This window comes from Capsicum annuum, chromosome 8 (genome assembly GCF_002878395.1).
Source record: "Capsicum annuum cultivar UCD-10X-F1 chromosome 8, UCD10Xv1.1, whole genome shotgun sequence".
Classification (NCBI taxonomy): domain Eukaryota; kingdom Viridiplantae; phylum Streptophyta; class Magnoliopsida; order Solanales; family Solanaceae; genus Capsicum; species Capsicum annuum.
The window spans coordinates 154,511,099-154,537,276 of NC_061118.1; the positions used below are offsets into that span (position 1 = coordinate 154,511,099).

The window sequence follows — 26,178 nt, forward strand, 5'->3', positions numbered from 1 at the left end:
AGGTTAGTTTATTTGCTCTTATCTTTTGTATTTGTTATAATGTTATCGGTTCTAAGCCGGGAGTCTATCGAAAACAACCTCTCTATTTTACCTGAGCTAGTGGTATGATCTGCGTACACTCTACCCTTTCCAGACCCCGCTATGTAGAAATACACCGGGTATATTGTTGTTGTTGTTAGTCTTATAGATGCGAAATAATCAAAAAATTAAAACTGTGTAATCTGAAAAATTTTTGTGAAAGATTGAAGAGCTATTTAAGGATTATTAGATAAGAGGAAAAAAAAATGATTAGCTCGATGCACTAAAGCTACCGCTATATATGGTATCCGGGAAAGATCCCACCATAAGGGTGTATCATATGTAGTCTTCGCTTACATTTCTACCAGCGATTGCTTTAAAGGCTTAAACCCGTAATTTCCTGGTCATATGACAGCAACTTTAGAGATAAGAAATAATTAATCTCAAGATTAATTTTAAAATAAAATTATATCATATTTGATTGAAATAAAATGGATGAGGTAACTCATTCCGTAATTAATTATTTTAAAATTATAATACTATTATTTTTTTTCTTTCTTAAAATAAATAACTAATTGTGAGATGGTGCAAGAATCTGATCATCAGGGTCGAACTCAGAATCTGAGATCCCTTAGCTTTCTTACAACGCGGCGCGCGCGTACACAGAGAAACAGGAAAGGTGTCAAAATTTATCAATTCATCGCCTTAAACCCTTTTTCTCTCACTCAGAATCAGGCCGTGAAAATGTTCAAGAAGTAAAGTGCACTTATCTTTTTATACTCTCTTAATTTTAAGGTTCTATTCCCCCATTTTTTTTTTTATTTGATTGAATTATTGATTCCACTTTGGTACTACATGAATTGGTGATTTACTAGTTTGGTTAAGTACCGTAACTTGGGTATCTGCGAGTGATTTTCTGAGTGGGTTTGCGTTTTCGACAATGACAAAAAAGTTGCTTGCTTTGGGTGTTTTTTTTTTTATTTTCTTGATTGTTAGGCAAATTGAGGAATGGGTGATTGGAAAAAAAAAAAGAGCTGGAAATAATCGTTTTATTCACCTTTTTATTTTGTTTCTTGTTCTGAACTCGTATGTATCATGGGACTTATATATATGCCCCCTTCCCTTTTTTATCTTGTTGGAATGATTAAGGATGTTTGCTGCAGCAGGCTGTAGGCTCTGTATGCTGCAAGTATAATCAAAATATTGATAGTAATCACTTAGAATAAGAAAAAGTAGTTCTTGCAAATGTAGATGTTCACTTCGGAAATAGCTGCTCTACCTCTGAGGTAGAGGTCAGGTTTGTGTGCACTCTACCCTCCCCAGAGGGCTGACCCCACTTTGTGGGACTACAGTGGTTATGTTGTTGTTGTAGATGTTCACTTCAGCAGATCTTCATATATGAAGATGGATGAAAGAATTGAACAGTTCACTTGTTTGATTTTTAATGCGCTGCCATCTTGTGACGTGCTATACTTTAGAATATTTTGTTGCTGGATGCAATTCATACCTCGTGTATGGTGGGTTTCTTTTTCTGTTGTCCAGCCTCTGTATGTCCTTGCTTATCTTTCTAGCATACGATTAGGAGAGACTTTACTAATCATATTGCTTTTTCTCCTTGGATGAGTATTAGTGCTTTTTGGGCAAGTAGAATGTGGTAGTGTTTCTGAGGTTCGCAACCTCAATTTAGCTGCTCGACTTTGTTGAAGTTTGGGTAGACCAAATTGGTTCTTTTCCTTGTATGTGTTTCCTTAGCCTCAATTTAGATGAGGGTTGGGAGGATAACTCATTGGAACTATTTTAATAGTTCTCAAGTAACAAAAGTCTTTGTTGGTTTAGAACATTAAGAGATTGGTGTTTGATACATTTTAAATTTAGAGAGCGATGTTAGATGATTGGGTGTTGTAATATCTATCTAGAAAGCTTGTAATAGAGAGGAGTGGATTATCATCAACAACAACAACAACAAACCCAGTAGATTCTCACATCGTGGGGTCTGGGGAGGGTAGAGTGTACGCAAACCATACCACTATCTCTAACGAAATAGAGAGGCTGTTTCCGATAGACCCCCGGCTCAAGACAAAGGACAGGATATAAAAACATCAAAGGCATGGAACACGATAAAAAACATAGATACGCCATCCACAAAAATATGCAACACTGCCAAACAAAAGACACCCAAGCCTGCCTACCTACTAACTACGACTCATCCACCCACCTTAACCCTCTATCTTAATGTTTTTCCTCCATACCTTCCTATCCAGAGTCATGTCCTTAGTCAACTGTAACTGCTCCATGTCACGTTTAATCACTTCCCTCCAGTATTTCTTAGGTCTACCCCTACCCCGCTTGAAACCATCCAAGGCCAACCTCTCACTCCTACGAACCGGGGCATCCGCGCCCCTCCTCATCACATGGCCAAACTATCTCAACCTCACTTCCCACATTTTATCCTCCACCGACACTGCTCCCACCTTCTCCCGAATAATTTCATTCCTAATCCTGTCAGCGCTAGTACAACCACACACCCAACGCAACATCCTCATTTCAGCCACTTTCAATTTTTTGATATGAGAATTCTTAACCGGCCAACACTCAGCTCCATATAACATAGCCGGCCTGACTGTAACTCTATAGAATTTTTCCTTCAGCTTGGGGGCATCTTCTTATCGCATAAAATTCCCGAAGCGAGCCTCTATTTCATCCAACCTGCACCAATACGGTGAGAGACATCCTCATCTATCTCTCCATTTCCCTGAATCGTCGATCCAAGATACGTAAAACTATCCCTCTTACAAACCGTCTGGGAATCCAACTTCACTACCACCTCATCCTCTTGCCTCAAGTCACTAAACTTGCACTCCAAGTACTCTGTCTTGGTCCTACTCAACCGGAAACCTTTAGACTCCAGGGTTTGTCTCCAAACCTCCAGCTTATCGGTAACACCTTGTCGGGACTCATCAATCAAAACTACATCATCCGCAAAAAGCATACACCAAGGCACCTCGCTTTGTATACTCCGCGTCAACACATCCATCACCAAAGCGAATAAAAAAGGGCTAAGAGTTGATCCCTAGTGTAACCCTGTCAAGACTGAGAAATGCTCGAAATCTCCTCCCACCGTCCTCACCCTAGTCTTCGCCCCCTCATACATGTCCTTAACCGCTCGAATGTACGCCATGGGGACCTCCCTCGCCTCCAAGCATCTCCAAAGAACCTCCCTAGGACCTTGTCATACGCCTTTTCCAAGTCGATAAACACCATGTACAGATTCCTCTTCCTCTCTCTATACTACTCTACTAGTCTCCGCACTAGGTGAATTGCCTCAGTCGTGGAGTGACCAGGCATAAACCCAAATTGATTCTCAGAAATAGACACAATCTTCCTCAGTCTCCGCTCCACCAGCCTCTCCCAATTCTTCATCGTGTGACTCAACAACTTAATACCCCGGTAGTTGTTGCAACTCTGAATGTCACCCTTGTTCTTATATAAAGGAATCATCATGCTCCAACTCCACGCCTCAGGCATCTCTGCGAACTTGAAAATGTTGTTGAACAAGTTGGTCAGCCACCTTAACCCTGCTCCGCCAGAAAACTTCCACCAATACTCTGCCATCCTCCCCCTTAATACACTTCACTTGGTCCAAATCCCTACCCTTCCGCTCCCTAACCTTGGCCAACCTAAACAACCTTTTCTCCCCGCCTTTCTCTTCTAACCCCTTATACAAACTCTCGAAGGCTGTTGTCTTAGCAGCCGTAACTGCTACTTTAGCCTCCTTCTTAGCTAACTTGTACTTCTCCCTGCTTACCCGCTTCTCCTCGTCATCCTTACTCTCAACCAGCTTAGCATAAGCCGTCTTTTTCGTCTCCACCTTCTTCTTAACATTTTCATTCCACCACCAATCCCCCCGATACCTGCCAGACCAGCCCGTCGAGACACCCAACACCTCTCTAGCAGACTCTTTGACACAACTCGCAGCCCTATCCCACATACTATCCACATCCCCACTACACTCCTAAACCCCCATCCCCTCCAACTTCGCCCCTGTCTCCAAAGTACTAACTGGAGTCAAGGCACCCCACCTAACTCTAGGCCGACCATTCCCACCCCGCCTAATTTTGCCCTTCTTGATAACCAAATCCATCACCAGGAGTCTATGCTGGGTCGCCAGATTCTCACTCGGGATAACCTTACAATCCTTACACAAAGTTCTATCCCCCTTCCTAAGTAGCAAAAAGTCAATCTGGGTCCTGGCTAAACTACTACGGAAAGTAACCAGATGCTCCTCTTTCTTCGGGAAGCTGGAATTCACTACCACCAACCTAAAGGCCCTCGCAAAATCCAAAAGAGCAGCTCCCTCATCATTCCTAACCCCGAACCCAAAGCCTCCATGCACGTCATCATACCCTAATGGCAATGACCCGATGTGCCCATTAAAATCTCCTCCTATGAAAATCTTCTCCGAACTAGGCACGCCTCTAACCACCTCGTCCAAAACCTCCCAAAAATTTTTCTTCTCCTCCTCGCTCAGGCCCACCTGTGGCGCATACACACTACAAATGTTCAAAGTAAACCCCCCAAAGAGTAACTTGATAGTCATCACCCTATCATTAACCCTTTTAACCTCCACTACCTGCTCCCTAAGCTCCTCGTCCACTAAGATACCTACGCCATTCCTACGCCTCTCACTACCTGAGTACCACAACTTGTACCCATCCACATCCTGAGCCTTAAAACCTACCCACTTGGTCTCCCGAACACACGCAATATTAATCCTTCTCTTCCTAAGAATCTTAACCAGTTCTATCGACTTCCCCTGCAAGGTCCCTATGTTCCACGACCCTACCCTCAACCTATCAACATTCTTATCCCCTCCCTTAAAACCTCACACTCCACAACTCGAACCTAACCCAACACCAGCTCCCGACCTCACCCCCAGCCCCCCAGGACATGACCCTATACCACCATGAATCACCCAAGCCACTACTCACAAAAAGCACAGCGAAGGCAAAAAACAACTATAACTATAGAAGACACACTCACAACACAAAACGTAAATAAACAGTCAAGACCAACAGATGCAATAGACAAAACAACCAGCTCGCAACAAAACTACTCAACAAAGAACCACAAGCACCAATGGTAAAAAATAGCACAATCAATAACAGGCACGAGCAAGACACAAAAAACCACCAAAATTCACAGAACAATCGATACTAGGCACCAAAATAAACAGCCAGATTAATCCACACAAATTCTAGGCATGGAAAGATACCGAAAATATCGCGATAAAAATAAAGTTCAAGGCTAGAATTCACCGGGCTACGTAGAAGTGGTTCGCCGGACTCCCGTCGTCTGGCAAGGTCGCCCGAAGAATTGCCGGAACAGATCTGTTCTGAGTTCTGGAACAGTCGCCGTCACCACCGTCGACCGTCAAGACGGTTCTCCTGAATTCGCTGGAGAAGGAAACGTCCAAGGCCCACGCCGCCGTCGGAGTCCCAGTGACTGGCAGTTGGGAGTTTGGGAGAGAGCTAGAAGGGGAGATAAAAGAAGACCAAAAAAAGAGAAGGGGATAGAGAGAGAAAGGGAGTATTACCCTTAACTGTCGCCGCTTCGCCGGAGCCGGACAATCACGTCAAAGAGACGTTGAAATGGAGCGTTGGAAGAGAAACGTTAGAGAGAGAGTTAAACGTTAGAGAGCCTCACCGATCTAGAGGAGTGGATTATCAAGATTGATTAATAGTTATCTAACGAGAAAGCTATTACAACTGAAATACATGATGCTTGAAGAAGCAGGCATAACTTGGAGCCAAAGTTCTTGCTCAGATAATGTTAAACATATATTTACTTATATAAGTATTGATTACATGATTCAGGAGATGTTGTTGTTGACGACCCATTTGTTGAACTCATTAGAATCACCCCCTTAACTTGAAACTCTATGAAATATGCATCTCAGTGCTAGCTATTAAGCTATCATAGACTGTAAAATGACTGCAACATCTCAAAACATAGAGGGTATCTAAGATCCAAAGAAGGACGCAATTGAAATTCAGCTACTCGTTCTTGCAATCTGCTTTTTCTTGAGCCTTTCTTGGGTTTGGAGATCGTCTTGTCATTTACTTTCTTCTTGCTGTTGTTTTCTCCTGTTTGGTGTCCTTACTTCAAATTCTATGTTTTCTGGTAACCAAGCATTGAAATGATAATGCTAATTTACTATTGTAAAGCTGATCATTGGCTAGACCAATAATTTCAAATGAAAAATTGTCACCTGATGATTTGATCATGTTTTATGTAGACCTCCATTTGGACTGGTCGTAGGTATGACCTGTGATGATTAAAGGAGGTGACAACTAGAAACAAGATCAATGTAAATCACAGGGACAACTGGAGAAGTCATCTTAAAGAACCTTCAAAATCTTAGAATTCATTATGGATTTAGCTAATAATATAACACAATGAAGTAGATGATTATATAAACAATAGCTACCAGTTCTGACCTAGGCATAGTTGTTGTGCTTACATAACATTTGATGTTTGCGAGAGACTATTTATTCTGGTTAAAGATTTTGCATATTTGTGTTGAGAAAAATTGCGAGATTAAACAGATATTTAGTTTCAAACAATTCCTGAGTTGCCTTAAATATAAATTATCTAATATTACAATGTAATATGCTTAAATAGAGTGAAATGGATATTTAAGATTCATATAGCCAACCTGTTTTGGATTGAGGCCTAGTTGATCAATTGTTGAATGATCGATCATCGTGTTAGACCATGTCTTTGGTAGCACACTTAACACATTTCATCAACGTGGTAGTTAAGTGGAAAAGAACTCCTTTGGACACTCAGACTTACTTGTGGCAACTTTCTGTGGTCCAATTACCTGATTGATATAAACTATATTTGATTATTCAGAAGGAATTATATATATTTCTATTTGTATTGCAACCGAAAAAATTGATTTGATCAGGTGAAATCGTTTGAGCTAAATAGGCCCTTAACCTTACATATCATTAAGTCAAATTTCTCTAGTCGTGACCTCGATCAAGTGAAGTGCATTAAGGGGGAGGATGGTAGAGTTTTGGTGGAGGATGTTCACATTAAGAAGAGGTGGCAGGAGTATTTCCATAGACTTTTGAAAGGGGGGGCGGAGGCATTGAGTTAGGGGAGTTGGAGCGCTCGGAGGAGAGCCGTGATTTCAGTTACTGTAGACGTTTTAAGGTTGAGGAGGTCAGAGAGGCTTTTCGTAGGATGCGGAGGGGTAGGGTGACAGGGCCTGACGAGATTCCGATGAATTTTTGGAAGTATTCAGGTGAAGTAGGTTTAAGGTGGTTGACTGATTTGTTTAACGACATTTTCAATATTGCGAGAATGCCTGAGGCTTGGAGATGGAATACGGTTATTCCATTTTATAAAAACAAGGGTGACATTCAGAGTTGCAACAACTATAGGGGTATTAAGCTGTTGAGTCACACTATGAAGATGTGGGAGAGGGTGGCTGAGTGGAGATTGAGGAGGGTCATGTCCATTACAGAGAATCAGTTTGGTTTTATGTCTGGTCGCTCGACGACAGGGGCAATCAACCTGGTGAGGAGATTGGTGTAGCGGTATAGGGAAAGGAAGAGAGATTTGCACATGGTGTTCATCGACCTGGAGAAGGCGTATGACAAAGTCCCTAGGAAGGTTCTTTGGAGATGCTTGGAGGTTAGGGGTTCCGGTGGCGTACATCAGAGCTATTAAGGACATGTACGAGGGAGGGAAGACTCGGGTGAGGATGGCGGGAGGAAACTTAGGGCATTTTCCGGTCGAGACAGGGTTGCATCAGGGATCGACTCTTAGCCCGTTTCTGTTTGCATTGGTGATAGACGTGTTGACGCGTAATATTCAAGGTGAGGTGCCTTGGTGTATGTTATTTGCGGATGATGTAGTGCTGACTGATGAGACGCGGGAGGGGGTGAATAAAAGACTGGAGGTTTGGAGGCAAACCGTTGAATCTAAGGGGTTCAGGTTGAGTAGGTCCAACACGGAGTATATGGAATGCAAGTTTAGTGACGAGAGTCAGGAGGACGATGTGGTGGTGAGGTTGGATTCCTAGGATGTTTGTAAGAGGGATAGTTTTAAATATCTTGGGTCTATGATTCAGGGGAATGACGAGATTGACGAGGATGTCTCTAAACGTATTGGAGCAGGCTGGATGAAGTGGAGGCTCGCCTCGGGAGTGTTGTGTGATAAGAAGGTGCCCCGTAAGCTTAAAGACAAATTCTACAGAATGGAAGCCCGTCCGGCCATGCTATATAGAGCGGAGTGTTGGCCAGTCAAGAACTCCCACATTAAAAAATTGAAGGTCGCGCAAATGAGAATGTTGCGGTGGATGTGTGGACTTACTAGAGGGGATAGAGTTAGGAATGAGACTATCTGGCAGAAGATGGGAGTGACTTCGGTGGAGGACAAGATGCGAGAAGGAAGGCTAAGATGGTTTGGGCATGTGATGAGGAGGGGCACGGATACCCCAGTTCGTAGGTGTGAGAACCTAGCTTTGGATGGCTTTAGGAGGAGTAGAGGTAGGCCGAAGAAATACTGGAGGGAGGTGATTAGATATGACATGGAACAACTACAGCTTACTGAGGACATGACCCTAGATAGGAAGGTGTGGAGGTTGCGGATAAGGGTAGAAGGCTAGGGTGAGTGTGTGGGTTGTAGCAAGGTGTTAGGAGAGCTCTTGTGTAGCCGGGTTATTAATCTTAGGACTGTGTCCTTTAGTAGGAGCCTCTAGTCAGGAGAGTTTGGGGGTGGTGGGTGTCTTTGGTCCGTGAGTGTATGTTACTACTAGGCGGGAGTCCTATCTCTTATTTGAATTGCTCGTATTTCTTGTATTTCATATTTCTCTGATATCTATTTTAGTATTTCTTATTCCTTATTTCTGTTATGTCATCCATCCTGCTTCATGTTCCGCTACGATCTTGTGTACTATTCTCTATCCTGAGCCGGGGGTCTATTGGAAACAACCTCTCTACTTCTTCGGAGGTAGCGGTATGGACTGCGTACATTTTACCCTCCCCAGACCTCACTTAGTGGGAATACACTGGGTTTTTTGTTGTTGTTGTTGTTGTTGTCTCTAAAAGAGAATGTGTTTGTCATTGGTCTTATATCTGGAGTTTTCTTGCTCAAATTTATGAAGTTTGCTGTGGCCCACTGCAGTTTACTTTGCTGAGCTAAAATTAATTTGAACAACTCAATCTATGTTAAATATGTAGGTTTTCAACTGAAGAAGTGTCTGGACAAAATCAAGTCAAGGCATCTGTGCAGCGTAAAATTCGTCAAAGCATTGCGGAAGAGGTCCTGACTATGCTACGAGCCACTTTGCTTATTTATTCCAACTAAAGGATTATCCTGAAATTATTGTACGTGGTTATAATATGTTAATAATGCTAGCACTACTTTCTTTTTGCAGTACCCATTACTAGAGCCAGTGTTGGAAGATTTGCTTCCAAAGAAGTCTCCGCTCATTGTTGCAAAATGGTTGATTTCAACTGTCTCAATGCTGTTTCTCTTATCTGCTTTTTTTCTTTCATTGACATTATATTTCCTTCATTCATCTTTCTTGCAGTCAAAATCATCTGAATCTAGTTGTGGTAAACAATGTACCTCTGTTTTTCAACATACGTGATGGGCCTTATATGCCTACTTTACGTCTTCTGCATCAATGTAAGTTATCCCTTTTTTTCTTTTCTTCCGCAGTTTTTTTTTTCCTCTTTGAAGAGGAGCCTTGGAGTAACCGGTAAAGTTGCCGCCATGTGACCAGGAGGTCACGGGTTCAAGCCTTGGAAAGTGCCTCTGGCAGAAATGCGAGGTAAGGCTGCGTACAATAGATCCTTGGTCGGGCCCTTCCCCGGACTCGGTGCATAGCGGGAGCTTTAGTGCACCGGGCTGCCCTTTTTTTTCCTCGTTTTTTTTTTCTTTTCGATTAAATCAAAGGTCATCTTTGCTTTCTTTGCTAATCTTTCTGATGGTTTTGGCATGCCTTTTTCAACTTTTTAATGTTTTACTGAAAAGTCTTTTACCAGTGAAATCACTTCAAAAAATTTGACTGGTTAGAGTGTGGTCACTATTAGGACATTTTTGTTGTCAGCATGTATTTCTCTCAATATGCAGCCAAGTTGGCCGTTGTGGGAAGTGAGGAAAGAGAGGTTCATAAGAAATCTGAAGAATGTAAAGAAAGATTGTTGACTTCTCATCCATGACGTTTTTGGAGATTCTAATCGAACATGAACCAAACACAACAAGATCATGCTTGAATATGGAATGGCTATGACCAATGTAACAAGTAATTCAAGCCAGTTGAATGCCGCTGTTAGCATATTAAAATAAACAACCAATAATTATTTAAAGTATATATGGCTTACATCAGGAAACTGATTAGAAGGCTCTTGATATCTTAATGCCTTACTTTTCTTTTCCGTTGATATGCATAACAGCATAACTAGTACTATTCAAAGTGTGTGTACTATATAAGTTCCCCATAACACCAATTAGTTGATTGAATATTAAATTAAGAAACTATACCTGGTTGATTCTATAAACTAGCTGTCACAGTCAAGTGATCAACCATTTGTGTGCTTCTTATAGGCCGATAAGGTAACTTCATAAACCTAACCAACCTGTGTTTATTGAAGGATCACTGTGGTCCATCGATACAGTATTTGTAAAGCCAGAACTTGCTTAAATCATACTGCAAATTGAGGAAATATATTACATCAGGACTAAGGAGACAAACAGCAAGTAAATTGGATAAAATGTGAGCAAGGCACCCATATTATGAGAGATTGAAATACAGAGAAAATACCCGCCTTATAAGGAACATAATTTCCATGCCAAGCGACCACATTAAGAGGAGAGAAGTCCTGCTTTGCAGTGAAGAGTTTACCGCCATACTTCTGCACAATAGTGTAACCTGGACGGGAGCCATCTTCGTACCAGGCAAAAGGAACAAGAAAATCCCTCGGAGCAGCCAGACCATTTGCACTTAAATACATATTCAAATGCATATCATCAGTAAATAATATCAGCTGTCTAAATAGCAAGTAATCTTGCACAGTTGCACTTCATAATGCACCTATTGGTCCCAGATCAGGAAGTTGAAGATGAGTTCCAAAAATTTCAGCGATGTAACCACGTGAAGATCCATCTGGAAGGTCAACAGCAAACCGAAATCCTTGAGGCAAAATCACTGTTTCACCAGGACAAACCTGCAATCTTCTGCATTCAGCTGTAATCCACACCCCTACCTTACGATCAGAGAGTAATATTCAGATTTTTGAAGTTAGAGGTTTCCTTCACAATCTGGTTTGAAATTGAATCTAGGAAAATAAGTTACCTTGTTGAGGTAATTGATTTCTTGAGAGGGGAGAGGACATTACTAAGGAGTCGTTTGGTAGAAGGTATTAGAGAAAATAATGCATGCATTAGTTTTGGTATTACTAATCCTTTGTTTGGTACACTTCTTCAACCTATGTATAACTAATGCAAGTACAAGTTATATACCCTATTAGGTATTATCCTATGTACAAGTTTAACTAATACATAGCGAACCATGGTATTAGCAATATCAAGGTTATTGATGCTTGCATGCATTAGCATGGTTAAAGACACTATTGCCCCTGAAAGTATACAAAGCTAAAGAATTTGGGGTGGGGGTGGGGGGGGGGGGGGGGGAGGATTTTGTAAACAAACAAGTTTTATTGAAATTGTGCAATGCATGTTATTTCTAATACACAAAACAATGGATAAGAAATACACCCAAATGATCCCTAGGTAGTTTGTTATGCTTGAGATTGTGGATGATGTGGGTACTCTAAAACTCAACGGGTGCTTCTCTCATTCAGCTAATTGGGTCTTGCTCCTTGTAAGTACAAGCATGAAAAAAACAGAGACTGTTTTGAACAAGTGAAACAATTATTCAGTTATGAGATGGAGTGAGTAGGTTTCCGATTGACTCCATGTCATATACATATGTATGAGCATGCAAATGGTTGTGATTTGTTACTCCTCAATGTATGCCATTGGTGAACTTTATTTATTTAATCTGTTGATAATTTAATTCAACCAGTGATATCAATGCTCTGTATAACCTTCCTCTTTCCCATTGTACAGATCCAAATATAATGAAAAAACTCCAAGTTGACAGGGGCGCTATTAAATTTGTCCTCTCTGGAGCCAACATAATGTGTCCGGGCCTTACTTCTCCTGGGGGTGCTTTGGATCTTGAAGTGGGAGCAGAAACTCCTGTGGTATGAATAAGGGCTGTTTTATGCTATCATATTGTTAGTTGTTGTTGCTGCAAGTATTTTGTGGAATTTTAATGAGCGGCCTTTTGTTTTTAGGCTATTATGGCTGAAGGGAAGCAACATGCTCTAGCTATTGGCTTTACAAAGATGTCGGCAATCGACATGTGAGTGCTATCTAAATATTTGCTCAGCTTCCATTTCTATTGTATGCTAAAGCGTGCTTCTCCGTGTGACAGCACTGAGATGTTTTACTTCTTTAGGTTTAATTTGTTCTGCCCTTTCTTTATTTAGTTTTTTTGTTGCCCCTGAATGTGAATTCTCCATAATAATTTTGTTGGAGTATGAGTAGGAGAAGGCCCGAGAGACCCCTTAGCATGTAATTATTACCTTCTTAAGCAATATGTATGTGATACTCCCTGTGTCCCGATTACTAATTGTTATTTGGGGATCAAGGTAATAGTTACGATTGAGCAAGGATCCATGTTGTAACGTTGTCATGACCCGAACCAAGGCCCTGGCCACGACGGGCATCCCAGATCATGAAGGCCCGAGAGACCCCTTAGCATGTAATCATCAGCATAACTCGTAATTAAAGTCAAAACGCGGAAGATAAACTGAAAACATGGTAGTCCCATAATCAATCTTAAACTCTTCAACATCAACTCATAAGAAAACCCAAATCCATCTGAGATAATCTACGAAGCCTCTACTGAACTGAACATACTAGTCTGTCTAAACTGGGACAAGGCCCCCGATCGGACCGTAAAACTAAAAAGGGAACAACACATGGGAAAAATGCCTTCCGATGTAAGGGAGGCTCACCAACTCTAAATATCTGGAAATAATCTACTGGTTTGCGGGACCACTAGATTGTGCCTCAGAACCTGAAATATAGAGGGTCAATATTCGAAAGTACTGATATGTAGAACAATTCAAAAAATAACATATATTTCATATAAAATAAGTGAGAGCATTCTGAAAAAAATTTATCATAATATAAATTAAAAAAACACATAGGCATAATCAATGAGCTTCAAAACATTCTTATAAGTCATGACTCAACTCTTTGTTTTACTTCTGAGCTAGATGGTACACCCTACATTCTGATTATCCCACGGGCTATATGGAATCCGCCCTTGACTCGGCGGCCAAGCCCCTAATCCAAGTTTGCTGTCAGGATTGGAGTACGTAATAAACACAAAGTATGCCTCCTTGCATGACATACCGTGTCACAAGAAAAGGATATGCCTCCTTGCATGACATACCTTTTCATAAAAAAGAAACCGGCATCGGCAAAATACGATTTCGGGCTGTGAGTTATCTGAACTCGTGCCTTCTTCGGGTAACCATCTAACTCTCTTAAGCCCAATTTTAGTCCTTTAACACCATGCTTTATGCTTATAATAAGGTTCACTTCTTAGTTCTATTAAGGGCATATCATAACAGGGTATTGTGATACCCAGACTTGCAAGTCATTCACATCTTATCATACCACCTCCATAGCCCTTTTTATTCAAAAGCACATTAATGACCACGAAAAAGGATTTATCAAATCACATGAGTTCTTATTTCAAAAGCATATGAAACCTATATAAAGACATCATATTTTCAAGATTTCAACATAAGGTGGCCAACTCTTTCATAAAACGCATGCAATTCTTTCATTTAACACGAAGAGCACATATATATAACAAGAGAACACCCTCTCATCAAACCATAACCAACGTCAAGTCCATAAATGACAATAAAACATTTGACTCATTCTTTAGGACATGCAATTGAACAATCCATAACTTATTAAATCAAACAAATTTCATGTTGAGAGGGAAATTTCATGAATCTTGCTCTCATATTAATTCTCAAAAACATATAACGTATAAACACATGAATATAATTCAAATCTATGGAAACCTTCATGATAATCTCATCAAAATGTGTTCATGATGCAGGTTCTTCAAATGGTTTTTCAAAACCCTTCTTATACACATAATTTCATGCCTTTGAAACTTGTTAAAAACTATGAACTATGCCCATGAGGTTTAGGATAGTCCCACATGCCTTTTTGATGAAGGGAAATTCGAGACCTCTTGAATCTATGCCTTGAAAGCATGAGTTTTTGAAAGAAACCCTAACTTTTCTCTCTTGAGAGTGGAGAGCAGAAGGAGCGATGAGGAACTGACGTATAATGGGCAAATACCGTTTAACGTGCATTTTAAATCGTGGAGGTAGGGTATGAGTAGAGGAAAAAACCAAAATACCCCTAAAGAAACTGAATAAAAATTGTAGGAATTTTTAGTTGATGACTTAGGTGATAGCTTATCACCTAGTTGATGACTTATCAGCCTAGTCGTCACCCTTTAGCTGGACTTGGACACTTTCTGGTTAAGGGTGACGACTTAGTTGATAGCTTATCACTTAGGTGATGGCTTATCAACCTTGTCGTCACCTCTCCTAAGTGATGTAGGGTATTTTCTGGTTAAGGCTGACGACTTAGTTGACGGCTTATCACCTCAAGTCGTCACCTTGTTGACAGACGAACACTCCGAAGTAAAATGAGCTTTACTTCCTTCTCCAATACTTAGTTGACGGCTTATTACCTCAAGTCGTCACCTTGTTGACAGACGGACATTTCAAAATCAAATGCTTAACTTCCTACTCCGATATCGGATTAAGGTGAAATCGGATGCGTTGGAAAGAAGACTCGAAGATCTTTCATTTGATATATAGTAGGCCTCCTAACTCTTTATATTCTAGAAATAATAGTCTTTGGAAGTTGACCCAAATAAGGATGTCCGCTAAGGGTGTGTTTGGTATGATGGAAAATATTTTTCATGGAAAATGTTTTCCTGGAAAATAAGTTGGTTTTCTACTTATTTTCTCATGTTTGGTTAGTGAGTGAAAAATATTTTTTGGAAAATATTTTATGGTGTTTGTTAGGTGAGTAGAGAATATTTTTTAGAAAAATATTTTCTAGTGTTTGATTGGTGAGTAAAAAAATATTTTTTAGAAAATACTACTACTAGCTGTTAGCTAGTATATCAATGTCTCTAACAACTCAATAATTTGTAAGAAATAATTTAAGCATAACAAATAATATCAATATCGAATTCTAAAATACTACAATCACTAAATTTAAGCAACTATTAATTAGCATATATAGGAAACGCTTTTCAACATTTTGTCAGGACAATCTCAAGATACTAATCAATAGAAATATAACGGAATGACAAGCTTATTCAACCTCGTGAAGCAAGTTACATCGATGACAAGATGAAATATGCTATTAGCAAAAGTAACATAGGTAAGTCTTTCTCTATGAATATGAAAATAACAATACATTCAACGAACATTGGAAATGAAAAAAATTCGGGTTTCACTTTTTTTTATTTCAAGCAGTGAAAAATAAAAGTAAAGCACAATGAAAAATATTTTCGAGTAATGTAAATTTTTGAGAAAAGTAAATTTTTTGAGCCATGTGAATATGAGTGTTGTTGGGATGGGAAAAAGGGATGGGGGTGGGGTCATAAGTCTCATTTGTCATTTTCTGGAAAATGACTTCCCTTGACCCATGAGGGAAGTCATTTCCATCAAATGAAGGAAAATGAGTTGTTATTGAAAATATTTTCCCAACATTTCATTACAACCAAACAAGGAAAAATTGGCAAAACATTTTCCATCATACCAAACACACCCTAAAACTCTATCGATAGAAAGGTTCTCAATCCGTCTTTGAGTTAAGAGATTTTTATGATCTCACTTGACCTCCAAAGATGTTACCACACTTTAGATTTGATCATCACACTTATATTGACACAAAATCATTGAGTTCGGGTCTATACACGTAGGACTGACGGTTCAAATTCTAGCCCGAAAAAGTGGGGTGTTACAAACATATATCCCGATTAATAATTGTTATTTTAGGATCAAGGTAATAGTTATAGTTTAGCCTTGGGTTTCCATAACTGTAAGGAAGATAGCTGTGATGCAGAGAACTAAACATCAAGGGGGGTATTTTATACTTTTTCTTAAAATTAATAGCCTTTGATATATCAAAAATAAATAAATTAGACGATAAATTGCCTTTGAAGCTGCAATGATTATTCTATCACTTACGAACTATCATATGGCTTTAGTTTATTTACATTGGACTACCTATTGGATTGCCTTTCTCTTGTGAAACACACACTTCTTGTCACAAGTATGAGATTACATGTTCGAACTTTGGCACTGATGATCTTGCTTGCTTTCAGCTTCTCTGATTGTTGTTTTTCTCAGGCTCTAGCTAAAGAAGCTGAATTTACTTGAAAGCCGCTTTAACGTATCAGAACGTAGAATCTTAATTACAACACAGTGACCAAACACTCTCTTAAAGATAAACAACCAACATTAGAATAAATCCGTGCAATTTTAATATCATGCTAGCGCAGGCCTGGTATTGTCAAAACCACTTTCCATCTTAGTGTAGAATTCTGAGTTACAATGCCGGGACTAAATAGTCGAATAAATTTCCTGGGATCCTCTTCCTTTCGAACTCCAAACATGGAAATCTTTGAAATAGCTCTCCCTTCCACTCTTACATTGCAAGTTAGCCATGAGGTTATGGTCGTATATTTTCAGATGGTTTGGTGTTTCATGGGTAATACCAAAATCTGTGAAGGAATTGTTGTTCTGCGGGAAGAGTGGAGCCAGGAGAAGAAGGCACAAAGCATGGAGTGTCTCACCTCTTGCGTTAATGTGGGTTATTTGGAGAGAGAGAAATAGGAGAGCATATGAAGGGGCGGAGATGAACTTTGCTCGATTAAGGACTGGTCTCCATTCACTTATATTTTTTTTTTGGTGCACCCATGTATTTCCTGTTTGCATAGAGGATTGAGTGTCTTTTGTGGTGAACCATATTTTGTAGGTTTCCTTTTTCTTTGTATACCAATTGTATATGGCCATGTTTCGCAGTTTTACTATTGATGAAAACTTTACTTGATCAAAATAAAATAAAATCGAGCAAATCAAATTCTGTGCCATGCTAGAATACACCTGTTCTTTTTCTTTTCCTTTCTTTCTTATCAAAGTTTAATACACTTGATGCTCTGTGATTGTGGGTTTCAGAAATTACTTCAGGCCTGTTGGTTTCAAGATGAGAAGCAAAAGATTATTTTGTTTCTGGAATATCTTGTTGAGCATTTAGTTACTCCCTGTCTCAAATTTTTTAGGGCTGTAGTACTATTTGGAGAATCAAGTGGTTTTTGCTTTGACTAAGATTTTATAATTGTTCTAAAAGTTTCATCACCATGAAAATTGCAATTTATAGTACTTTTATGTGGGTATGTGAATTTTGTTTCAATGACTTTGAGAAATCAATATCCTAATTCTAGATAAATTGACACTCATACTTCAAACCCTCGCTTTCTTTTTGACAGAATGAGACGGTATATGATTAGTCCTAGTTGCAACATTTTGACTGTCAAATTGATGCATCTTCAAACTGTCTGAATCTGAATTCACTCTGCACATACAAAATTGACCTTGTAGAAAATGTTGCTTCAGTTGTGGAAATGTTAAACGTCACTTGAACTATTGACGTGTTCCAATATCTTGAAGCTCTAGTTTTGATGATCCATCCTTTGTGATGTCACAAAGACACATATACACCCATTATTCTTTAACCTTAAAAAGACCTATTTAAACTAACCGTTTCACCAGTCACCACCCATATCAAAAGAATTGGAGCTGTTTGTGCTTTGATTGTATAGTTTACCCTCAGCATGAAACCAGCATCACATTGATTATAGTGCCCATACTATAGCTCCAAGTTGGATGGTGTGCTTCTGTTATTTTCTTATATTTATTTTTTTATGATTGTACCCGCTTATCAGCAAACATTCAAGCTGTTAATTACTGAATATTCTGATTAGCATCCTTAAAAGATGCTTTGCTTTTAATTTCCTTGCTTGAGCCAAGGGTCTTTAGGAAGCAGCCACTCTACCTCCACGAGGTAGTGGTAAGGTTTGCGTACACTCTACCCTCCCCTAACCTCACTTGTGGGATTTCACTGGGTATGTTGTTGTAGGAAGATATACTCATGAGGACTGATAGACTTTCTTGACTATATTATTCAAGCTGTTTCCATATCTCTCTCTCTCTGTGAAATAGAGACGCTTTATGTTATGGGAGTACCAAGTGATTTTTTTCAAACTTTGGCATTGACAAATTTGCTTATATACTACCCCTCCGAGTATCATTCTCAAGTTCTTATGTTTCTCATGTCTGAGTATGTGAGATGTATAATCTTATTGTTTCAACACTTGAAGAAGCATGTGTTATTTTATTGTTTCAACACTTGAAAAAAGCGTGTATTATCTTTGCAGAAAGGCAATCAACAAGGGAATTGGTGTGGATAACATGCATTATCTTAATGATGGCCTCTGGAAGGTACTACTCACTCTTGTCAGGAATGCAAGCGGTGAATTGTTTCATTTTGATTTACAGCTATGGCGTTTTGTTTCATTTTGATTGAACATGATTATGTTACGACCTAATCTTTGCACTTGTAAGCGATGTAAAGGTTATTTCATTATGTGTTTCTTGTTGACAGATGGAACGACTGGATTGAGCTTGAATATCACTCAAGGCCCATCTTTTTACTAGAGGGACAATGTCTTACCTTACCTGCTGCAAATAGAAAGACTTGCTCATCGTTATGCAGCTGTTATTTCATTTCTCTAGATGTTAGTGATCAAGCTGAACAAAATTTCCTTAAATTTAATGAAGGCAAGGCAAGTATTCCAGGGGATTTATACTATAATTAATGATTATGTTTCGGAACTGTGCTCCCATTACCTCTGGTCACCAATGCAAGCCAAGTTCAAAAATCAGCTACGTCGCGCTCACAGCCCAATTATTGTTTTTACCAGGTTTTACAACACCGTTTTAATTAAGATTCTCTGTAGTTTTGTTGAGTTTTATATGTATTAATCTTAAGCTTTAAAAGCCAAAATGAGGCCTAAAATTTTTATCTGCATTGTAATATGGAAGGTGAAATAACTTGCAATGTTTTGAAAGTGGATTCGACTTGGAATGACAGTTTCATGGCAATAGTCTGCATGATCGATCAGGGAACTTGATGTTTTGTTAGCATTTTAAGGATTTTGTTTTCCTATATTCTTTAGTCATATTGAAAATTTTTGACGGATACTTATCCTATCTCATCCCGTTTCAACTTGTTAAAAGCTCATGATCATGGCGAGTTATTCTTGTCCAAAAGAAGTTAATTAAGACGCTCTCGGTAAGCAGTGGAAGAAGCTTTCTTCATTGCTAAACTGTATCTGATCTTCGATGTCCTCAACTGCTGCATTAACAATCGACAATCATGGATAATACAGTTGATCATGACAAGTCATTTGAAAGAAAATTCATGGCTCAAGTATAATCCAGAACAAGGCTCTCCATGTTCATTTATCCTAGAGACATTTCAAGAAGCCAGACTCTTTATGGGCTTCAGTTTTTACTGCTATGCACTAAGAATACAAATTATATTTTTAGAGCAACTATTACTAGGATTTGGAACTGTGTTCTCACTGATTGAAATACTTGCAAAGATGATCTGAAATGTTGTTCATAAAGAAATTACAGATTGAAGTATGAAGGAGGATAACAGAAAAATGAACACCTACACGTTAGACAATTCAATTGGATCTGGAAACTCATGATTCCCAGCAAGATAATTTTTTCTTCTAGACTATGAGCCATCTTATGCATCCCACCAAGGTTATCTCAAATTTATATAGGTGTTAATATACATAATCTTTGTTCGCTCCCCCTGAAAAGGCTAGTCACATCTTCTTTGAACGTCAAAGGCTAGAAATTGGTTTAAAGAAAATCTGGTTTTTGAAATTAACAATGGGTATGCCACTTGGTCCAAGATCCATCACAAATCCTACAATAGTTTTATTAGTCGGATTAAGCTATTAATTTTCTGTTTTTCTAGGGTGTTTGAAGTTTTGCTTATGATAGAAGTGTTTACCAACAATTCAGTTTGAACTTTGAATAGAGAAACTGCTTCTGTTAGATATATTTTCAAACCGTAACAATATGGTGGACACAAACTACTGAATTAACAAGAAGCAATTCTCCACTACTAAGTAATTGTTATATTAGGATATGCAATCATTATCTACTTAATCAAAAAAGAAAGAATACAATTGTGAAATTCTAAATTTCTCAAAAATGAGATGCATGGATGCTAAATATAAATAAATGAACGTGTATGATAAGTATCTCGGATTTTCACCACCTTATAATTTTATTTCAAAGAAACAAATTCAAACCAAATTTTTTCTAAAAAAAACTATTTTTTTTTAAAGTGGTTCTTCTTGTGAAATCAAACCACTTTAAAAAAAAATAGTTGGAATTTATTTTTCCATTTTAGTATGAACAGTGCACACAAACGCATACTCCCTCCACTCGCTTTTACTTGTCACAATTTTCCTAATTGAATTTCTATTTTTACTTGTCATTTTTATCTGTCCTGAGTCGAGGTATGTCGGAAACAACCCCTCTACTTCATTTGAGGTAGTGGTATGGACTACGTACACTTTTTCTTTCTCAGACCCCCATTTTATGGGAATACACTGGGTTTGTTGTCGTTATCATTGTAATTTTTTTTTATTTTACCCTTAACAGTATTACTATAAACAGGTAATATAGTAAAACAACCATATCAATAATTGTTTTCTGACGAATGTGCAATATTATCAAAATATAACAAGTAAAAGTGAAAGGAATTGGGAAAAAAAAGATGTATTATAGCACTTAATACGAAAGACGTGCCGAACATCAAAGTAAGGTACACAGAGTTATTGTAGAGCTCAACAACAGATAAACAAAAGGGCAACACAAAGCTCTCTAAAAACCCTAGCAGCCCACTTCATTTCGTATATTAATATAGAGGCGCCCCCCTTTCAGCAATCTCCAAACCCTACCAGCCATGGGTATCGATTTGAAGGCCGGAGGTAAGAGTAAGAAGACCAAACGTACTGCTCCTAAGTCCGATGATGTTTACCTTAAGCTCCTCGTCAAGGTAAATTCTAGTTTATTTTCAACCTATGTTTCGTTTTTTTTCTTTAGTTCTTATTAATTCAATTTGAAGAAGAAAATGAGTTTTGCTTGTTGCTTGAATTTTGGTTTACAGCTTTACCGATTTTTGGTGAGGAGGACCGGAAGCAAATTCAATGCAGTGATTCTCAAGCGCCTCTTTATGAGCAAGACCAACAAACCTCCACTTTCTCTCTCGAGATTGATTTCTTTTGCCAAAGGAAAGGTGTGTTTGAGTTACTTTTTGTTGGGAAAATTTGAAAACATTTACGTCACGTAGCAAATACTAAACACACGATTCAACTCATGTTTACCTATTATACACTTTATACAAGGTTGATACATCGTCTATATTGATTTTCTCCCTGATATAATGTTGTGTAGTATTGTATATTGGGCTGCGTGACGGAGATATTTTATAAGATGTATGTTTTTGAAAATTTGTCCTTTTTGTTTGTGTGGTTGTGGTTGAAATGGTGGTTTTTATATGTGTTGTTTATAGGAGGACAAGACTGTTGCCATTGTGGGTACTATTACCGACGATGTTAGGGCGTATGAAGTTCCTAAGTTGAAGGTGTGTGCCTTGAGGTTCACAAAGACAGCCAGGGCAAGGATTGAGAAGGCTGGTGGTGAGTGTTTGACATTCGATCAGTTGGCTCTCAGGGCTCCACTTGGCCAGAACACGGTATTGAATCCGATCCTTCTATTGATTTGTTACTTGAAGTATTTTTTGGGTGTTTGTTTGGTATGAATGATTTGTATCTATATTTGTTCTTTTGGTGAATTAGTTGCCGACTTTTAGATGGGAAGTTGGGTTTAGTCCCATTTTCTCAGCTTTTGGTGTTACTACTTTTGCTTAGCATGCATATTTTTTTCCCATAATGGTCTTGCTGCATTTTCTTTGTGAGTCTGATTCGCTGGCAATAAGGACTGCATTCATGTTTTGCTATATTTGACATATTTAAGTAGATAATGAACACAATTTTCTTCGATTGTCAATTTGTCATGGTTAAAGTTTAGTTTTTTTTCAGCATGCGTGTGGTTTCTTCTAGTTAAACACTTAATGTCTCAGTGAAGGTTACATGCTTTTATGTTATCAGTTGGTGTTATCTGCAATTCAGTTTTGTCCTCTGTATTGTGAATGTTGTTTCTTTTAGTGACTTCTGTGTTGTCCATTGCGCCATAGGTTTTTGTTGATCTTAGCTGATCATTTGTCGCACACTACTCTTCTTAGGAATCTTCTTATGATTTCAAAGATTTTTTCTGTGCGTATAGGAAACCAGAAAATATCCTATCTGCTTAAGCCTTTTCCCAACTGAATATATGGAGTTGTGCTTCAATGTATTGGGATTACACTTTTTCCAAATAATTAGTTTGTTGTATATTTTGAGTCTTTTTCGGTATGACTGCAGATTTTAAGACAAACAACGTATCCTCTTGACTAACTAAATATTTGAAAAGAAGGTATTGAAAGGCACAATTATCTTGTTGACTGCCTATTTTAAGATTACCTTAGCTGTTCATTTGTCGCACATAGTTCTTCTTTGGAATCTTCTTATGATTTCAAAGATTTTATCTGTGCGTATAGCGAATCAGAAAAAGATCCTATCTGCTTAAGCCTTTTCCTAACTGAATATATGGATGTGTGCTTCAATGTAATGGGATTACATTTTTTTTTTTTTCAAATAATAGTGAGGTTATGTATAATTTTGAGTCTCTTCTGGTCTTCAGGATGACTGCAAATTTTAAGAGGAAAAACGTATCCTCTCAATTAGCCAGATGTTGGAAAAGAAAGCACAGAATTGCTGAATCTGTTGGACCCTTTAGTGTTATTTTCACATCACTAGAAAAGGCTTCTAAAAATCTGAGACTTTTATTTTGTTTTTTGAAAGAATTTTAATTTTTTGCTCTTGGAAAAATTTTAGACTAACCATCTATTTTGCTCTTTGAAAAATTTGACTCTTGTTTCTTTACCTTTTGAGATGGCAGACTATAGTCATCCCTTTCCTGTGTAAATTTATAATTGTGAAAAGTCCCAGTTTATTTGAATGCTAATATTGTTGATTCTGTGCAGCTTCTCCTCAGAGGTCCTAAGAATGCACGTGAAGCAGTGAAGCACTTTGGTCCAGCTCCTGGTGTTCCGCACAGCCACTCCAAGCCATATGTGCGTTCCAAGGGACGAAAGTTTGAGAGAGCTAGAGGAAAGAGAAAGAGCAGGGGTTACAAGGTTTAAGTTATCTGTGTCGGTGGTTTGTCATTTGTATCGTGGCAGTATAATTTTTGCAGACTCTAGTATGCCGTTGCTTATGTTTACTCCCTTCTTGTTAAGGATATTTGATTTCTATCTACTCTGAAACCAAGTTTTAGTTTAAAATGACTGCAGTGCTTCAGTTTATTTGCTTTAGCAAATGTCAGGAATTTTGACTAATTGTATTTTAATAAACTCCCCATCTTGATGTTCTGTGGATTTGAGGGTTTTACAGCTTGTGGCCACAGATGATAGTTAGCACAAGGGTAGGGATGGCACTGATCAGTTTCACATATCCTTCCCAAGTTATAGACCTTGTTATCAACACGTGCTACCTTTATTTGTTAATAGTATAACCAGCGACCATTTGCTTCACTTCTGGCCTGTGTTGCCGACATATTCCTGCTGCTTCTGCATATTCACTTGCCTTTTATTCTCATCGTTCCATATTTCTGATCAATTTACAGTAGGGATAGCAGGGGGATTCTTTTTGCCTGGTGATTTTGTTGAATTTGAGGTTGTTAATATGCTATAAGTGTAGGAGAGTAGAGAACTTGCAAGGAATATGTACAATGAACTAAAGTAGCGCAGTTAGTTAATTGTTAATTGTGGATATTTGGGGTCTGTTTGGTATGATGTAAAATGTTTTCCCGAAAAATAAGTTGGTTTTCTACTTATTTTTTCATGTTTGGTTGGTGAGTGGAAAATATTTATGGTGTTTGATTGGTTAGTAGAAAATATTTTTCAAAAATATATTTCTTACTATTTGGTTGTTGAATGAAAAAATATTTTATTGAAAATACTACTAGCAACAACTAATTTAAGCATCGCAAATAATATCAATATTGAGTATTAAGATATTACAAGTCACTAAATTTTAAGTAATTATTAATTAGCAAGCATAGGAGACACTTTTTAATATTTTGTCCGAACAATTTCAAGACATTATAATAAATAAAAAGACATTTATTCAACCTTGTGAAACAAACTACAACGATGATAAAATGGAATATGCAATTAGCAAAAGTAACATAGGTAAGTCTTCTTTTATGCACTTGAAAATAAAAAAACATTCAACGAACATTGAAAATAGGGAAAAATTTGGGCTTCACTATTTTTTATTTCTAAGTAGTGAAAAATTGGAGCAAAGCACGGTAAAAAATGTTTTTGAGTAATGTGATTTTTTTTTTTTCAGTAATGTGAATTTGAGTATTATTGGGGTGGGGATGAAGATGGGAGCATAAAAGTTACATCTGTCATTTTTTCAGAAAATGACCTCTCTTGGCTCATAAGGGAAGTTAATTTCTCCCAAATAAAGGAAAATGAATCATTTTGAAAAATATTTTCTCAATATTTTATTACAACCAAACAAGAAAAAATAAGAAAATATATTTTTAGAAATATTTTTCACTGTACCAAACACACCCTTGGTGTTTAGTAAGTTTAAATGCACGTTCACTGTTATATCAACCTAGTTTAAACACAACATTTGATTATTTAAAATTAAATGACTTTATTTATTGCGGAGATTTTTAATAAAGTGTAAAAGTACAAATTATTTTTAAAAAATCTTTCATATTTTAATATAAAAATATAAATATACACATATATGTTTTACCAATTTCAAGTGGTTGATGGACTATCACTTTAGGATTTGCATTTTACCAATTTCAAGTGATTGATGATGAGTTTGTGAATCTTTTCCCCTTGTTGCCACAGGGCACAGGTTAAGAGAGACGTATCAATTTGAACCATATTTGTGTTATAATTTTTTATATATATATTTAAAATCTTTCCTTATTTTTAAAGTCAAATCTTTTCAAAATTATTAATTACATTCTTATTACGTACTTAAAATTTAAAAAAATTGATACTTCTTAAATTTTTCTTATTCTAATAAGGAAAAATTTATCATAAATATATTTAATTAATTTTTAACTCTTAAATATTAGAAAAAAATAATGAAAAAATAATTTTGTCTAAAGAAAAACTTTTAATGAAGGGCAAAAAATTCAAATTACTTCTCTAAGGGTCTTCGCACTTTTAATATATTATAGATATAGATATAGATTATATATATCTATAATACTAGTTTAGTAATACGCGCCTCGCACGTGTATCTCGCTTCAATGAGTTCACTTCAATATTATAAAAAAATATCTGGATTAATAAATGATTTGATGGTTTTATTAAATATGACAAACACTTAAATAGAACATTAATATACATATAAAGACATTAAAAACAACTTTAAACTATATTAAAGAAATTACTAAGGCTATAGAACGACACCCGAAACACGAGAAGTAAAGCAATTGAAAATCAAAACATATAAGATAATATATACTACAACTATACGACAGATAAAACTAATACATTACGTAGAATACGAAATATATACAATTAGAGAATCACAAAGTTTAACGATTCATAACTAACTCAATTTTTTGAAGTGTTATAATTTTATAGTAAAAATAAAATAAAAATAACAAATCTTGTCTAGTTATATTAATTGGTCCACCTTGATAAGAAAGATTTTCC

At 37.6% G+C, this 26,178-nt stretch overlaps 2 protein-coding genes across 2 annotated transcripts; both read left to right on the plus strand.

Moving 5' to 3' along the window:
• The first annotated feature begins 516 nt into the window (after positions 1-516).
• Positions 517-19,415, plus strand: LOC107839638 (malignant T-cell-amplified sequence 1 homolog). Its single transcript, XM_016683210.2, has 8 exons — positions 517-773; positions 9,273-9,354; positions 9,470-9,537; positions 9,626-9,723; positions 12,169-12,305; positions 12,399-12,466; positions 18,665-18,728; positions 18,892-19,415. Exons 1-8 carry the CDS (start codon positions 601-603, stop codon positions 18,907-18,909), a joined length of 708 nt encoding a protein of 235 aa, XP_016538696.1. The 5' UTR covers positions 517-600; the 3' UTR covers positions 18,910-19,415.
• Positions 19,416-21,128: 1,713 nt separating this feature from the next.
• On the plus strand, positions 21,129-23,856 carry LOC107839639 (60S ribosomal protein L18-2). Its single transcript, XM_016683211.2, has 4 exons — positions 21,129-21,375; positions 21,487-21,615; positions 21,892-22,074; positions 23,464-23,856. Exons 1-4 carry the CDS (start codon positions 21,283-21,285, stop codon positions 23,620-23,622), a joined length of 564 nt encoding a protein of 187 aa, XP_016538697.1. The 5' UTR covers positions 21,129-21,282; the 3' UTR covers positions 23,623-23,856.
• The last annotated feature ends 2,322 nt before the right edge of the window (positions 23,857-26,178 follow it).

What these genes read in the sequence shown, in the direction of transcription:
- LOC107839639 (XM_016683211.2), top strand. Translation starts at nt 21,283, where the DNA reads ATGGGTATCGATTTGAAGGCCGGAGGTAAGAGTAAGAAGACCAAACGT. An exon ending in ACCTTAAGCTCCTCGTCAAG is followed by an intron (nt 21,376 to 21,486) that starts GTAAATTCTAGT and finishes TTTGGTTTACAG; the next exon opens with CTTTACCGATTTTTGGTGAG. An exon ending in TTTCTTTTGCCAAAGGAAAG is followed by an intron (nt 21,616 to 21,891) that starts GTGTGTTTGAGT and finishes TGTTGTTTATAG; the next exon opens with GAGGACAAGACTGTTGCCAT.
- LOC107839638 (XM_016683210.2), top strand. Translation starts at nt 601, where the DNA reads ATGGTGCAAGAATCTGATCATCAGGGTCGAACTCAGAATCTGAGATCC. An exon ending in GCCGTGAAAATGTTCAAGAA is followed by an intron (nt 774 to 9,272) that starts GTAAAGTGCACT and finishes TTAAATATGTAG; the next exon opens with GTTTTCAACTGAAGAAGTGT. An exon ending in TTTACGTCTTCTGCATCAAT is followed by an intron (nt 9,724 to 12,168) that starts GTAAGTTATCCC and finishes CCCATTGTACAG; the next exon opens with ATCCAAATATAATGAAAAAA.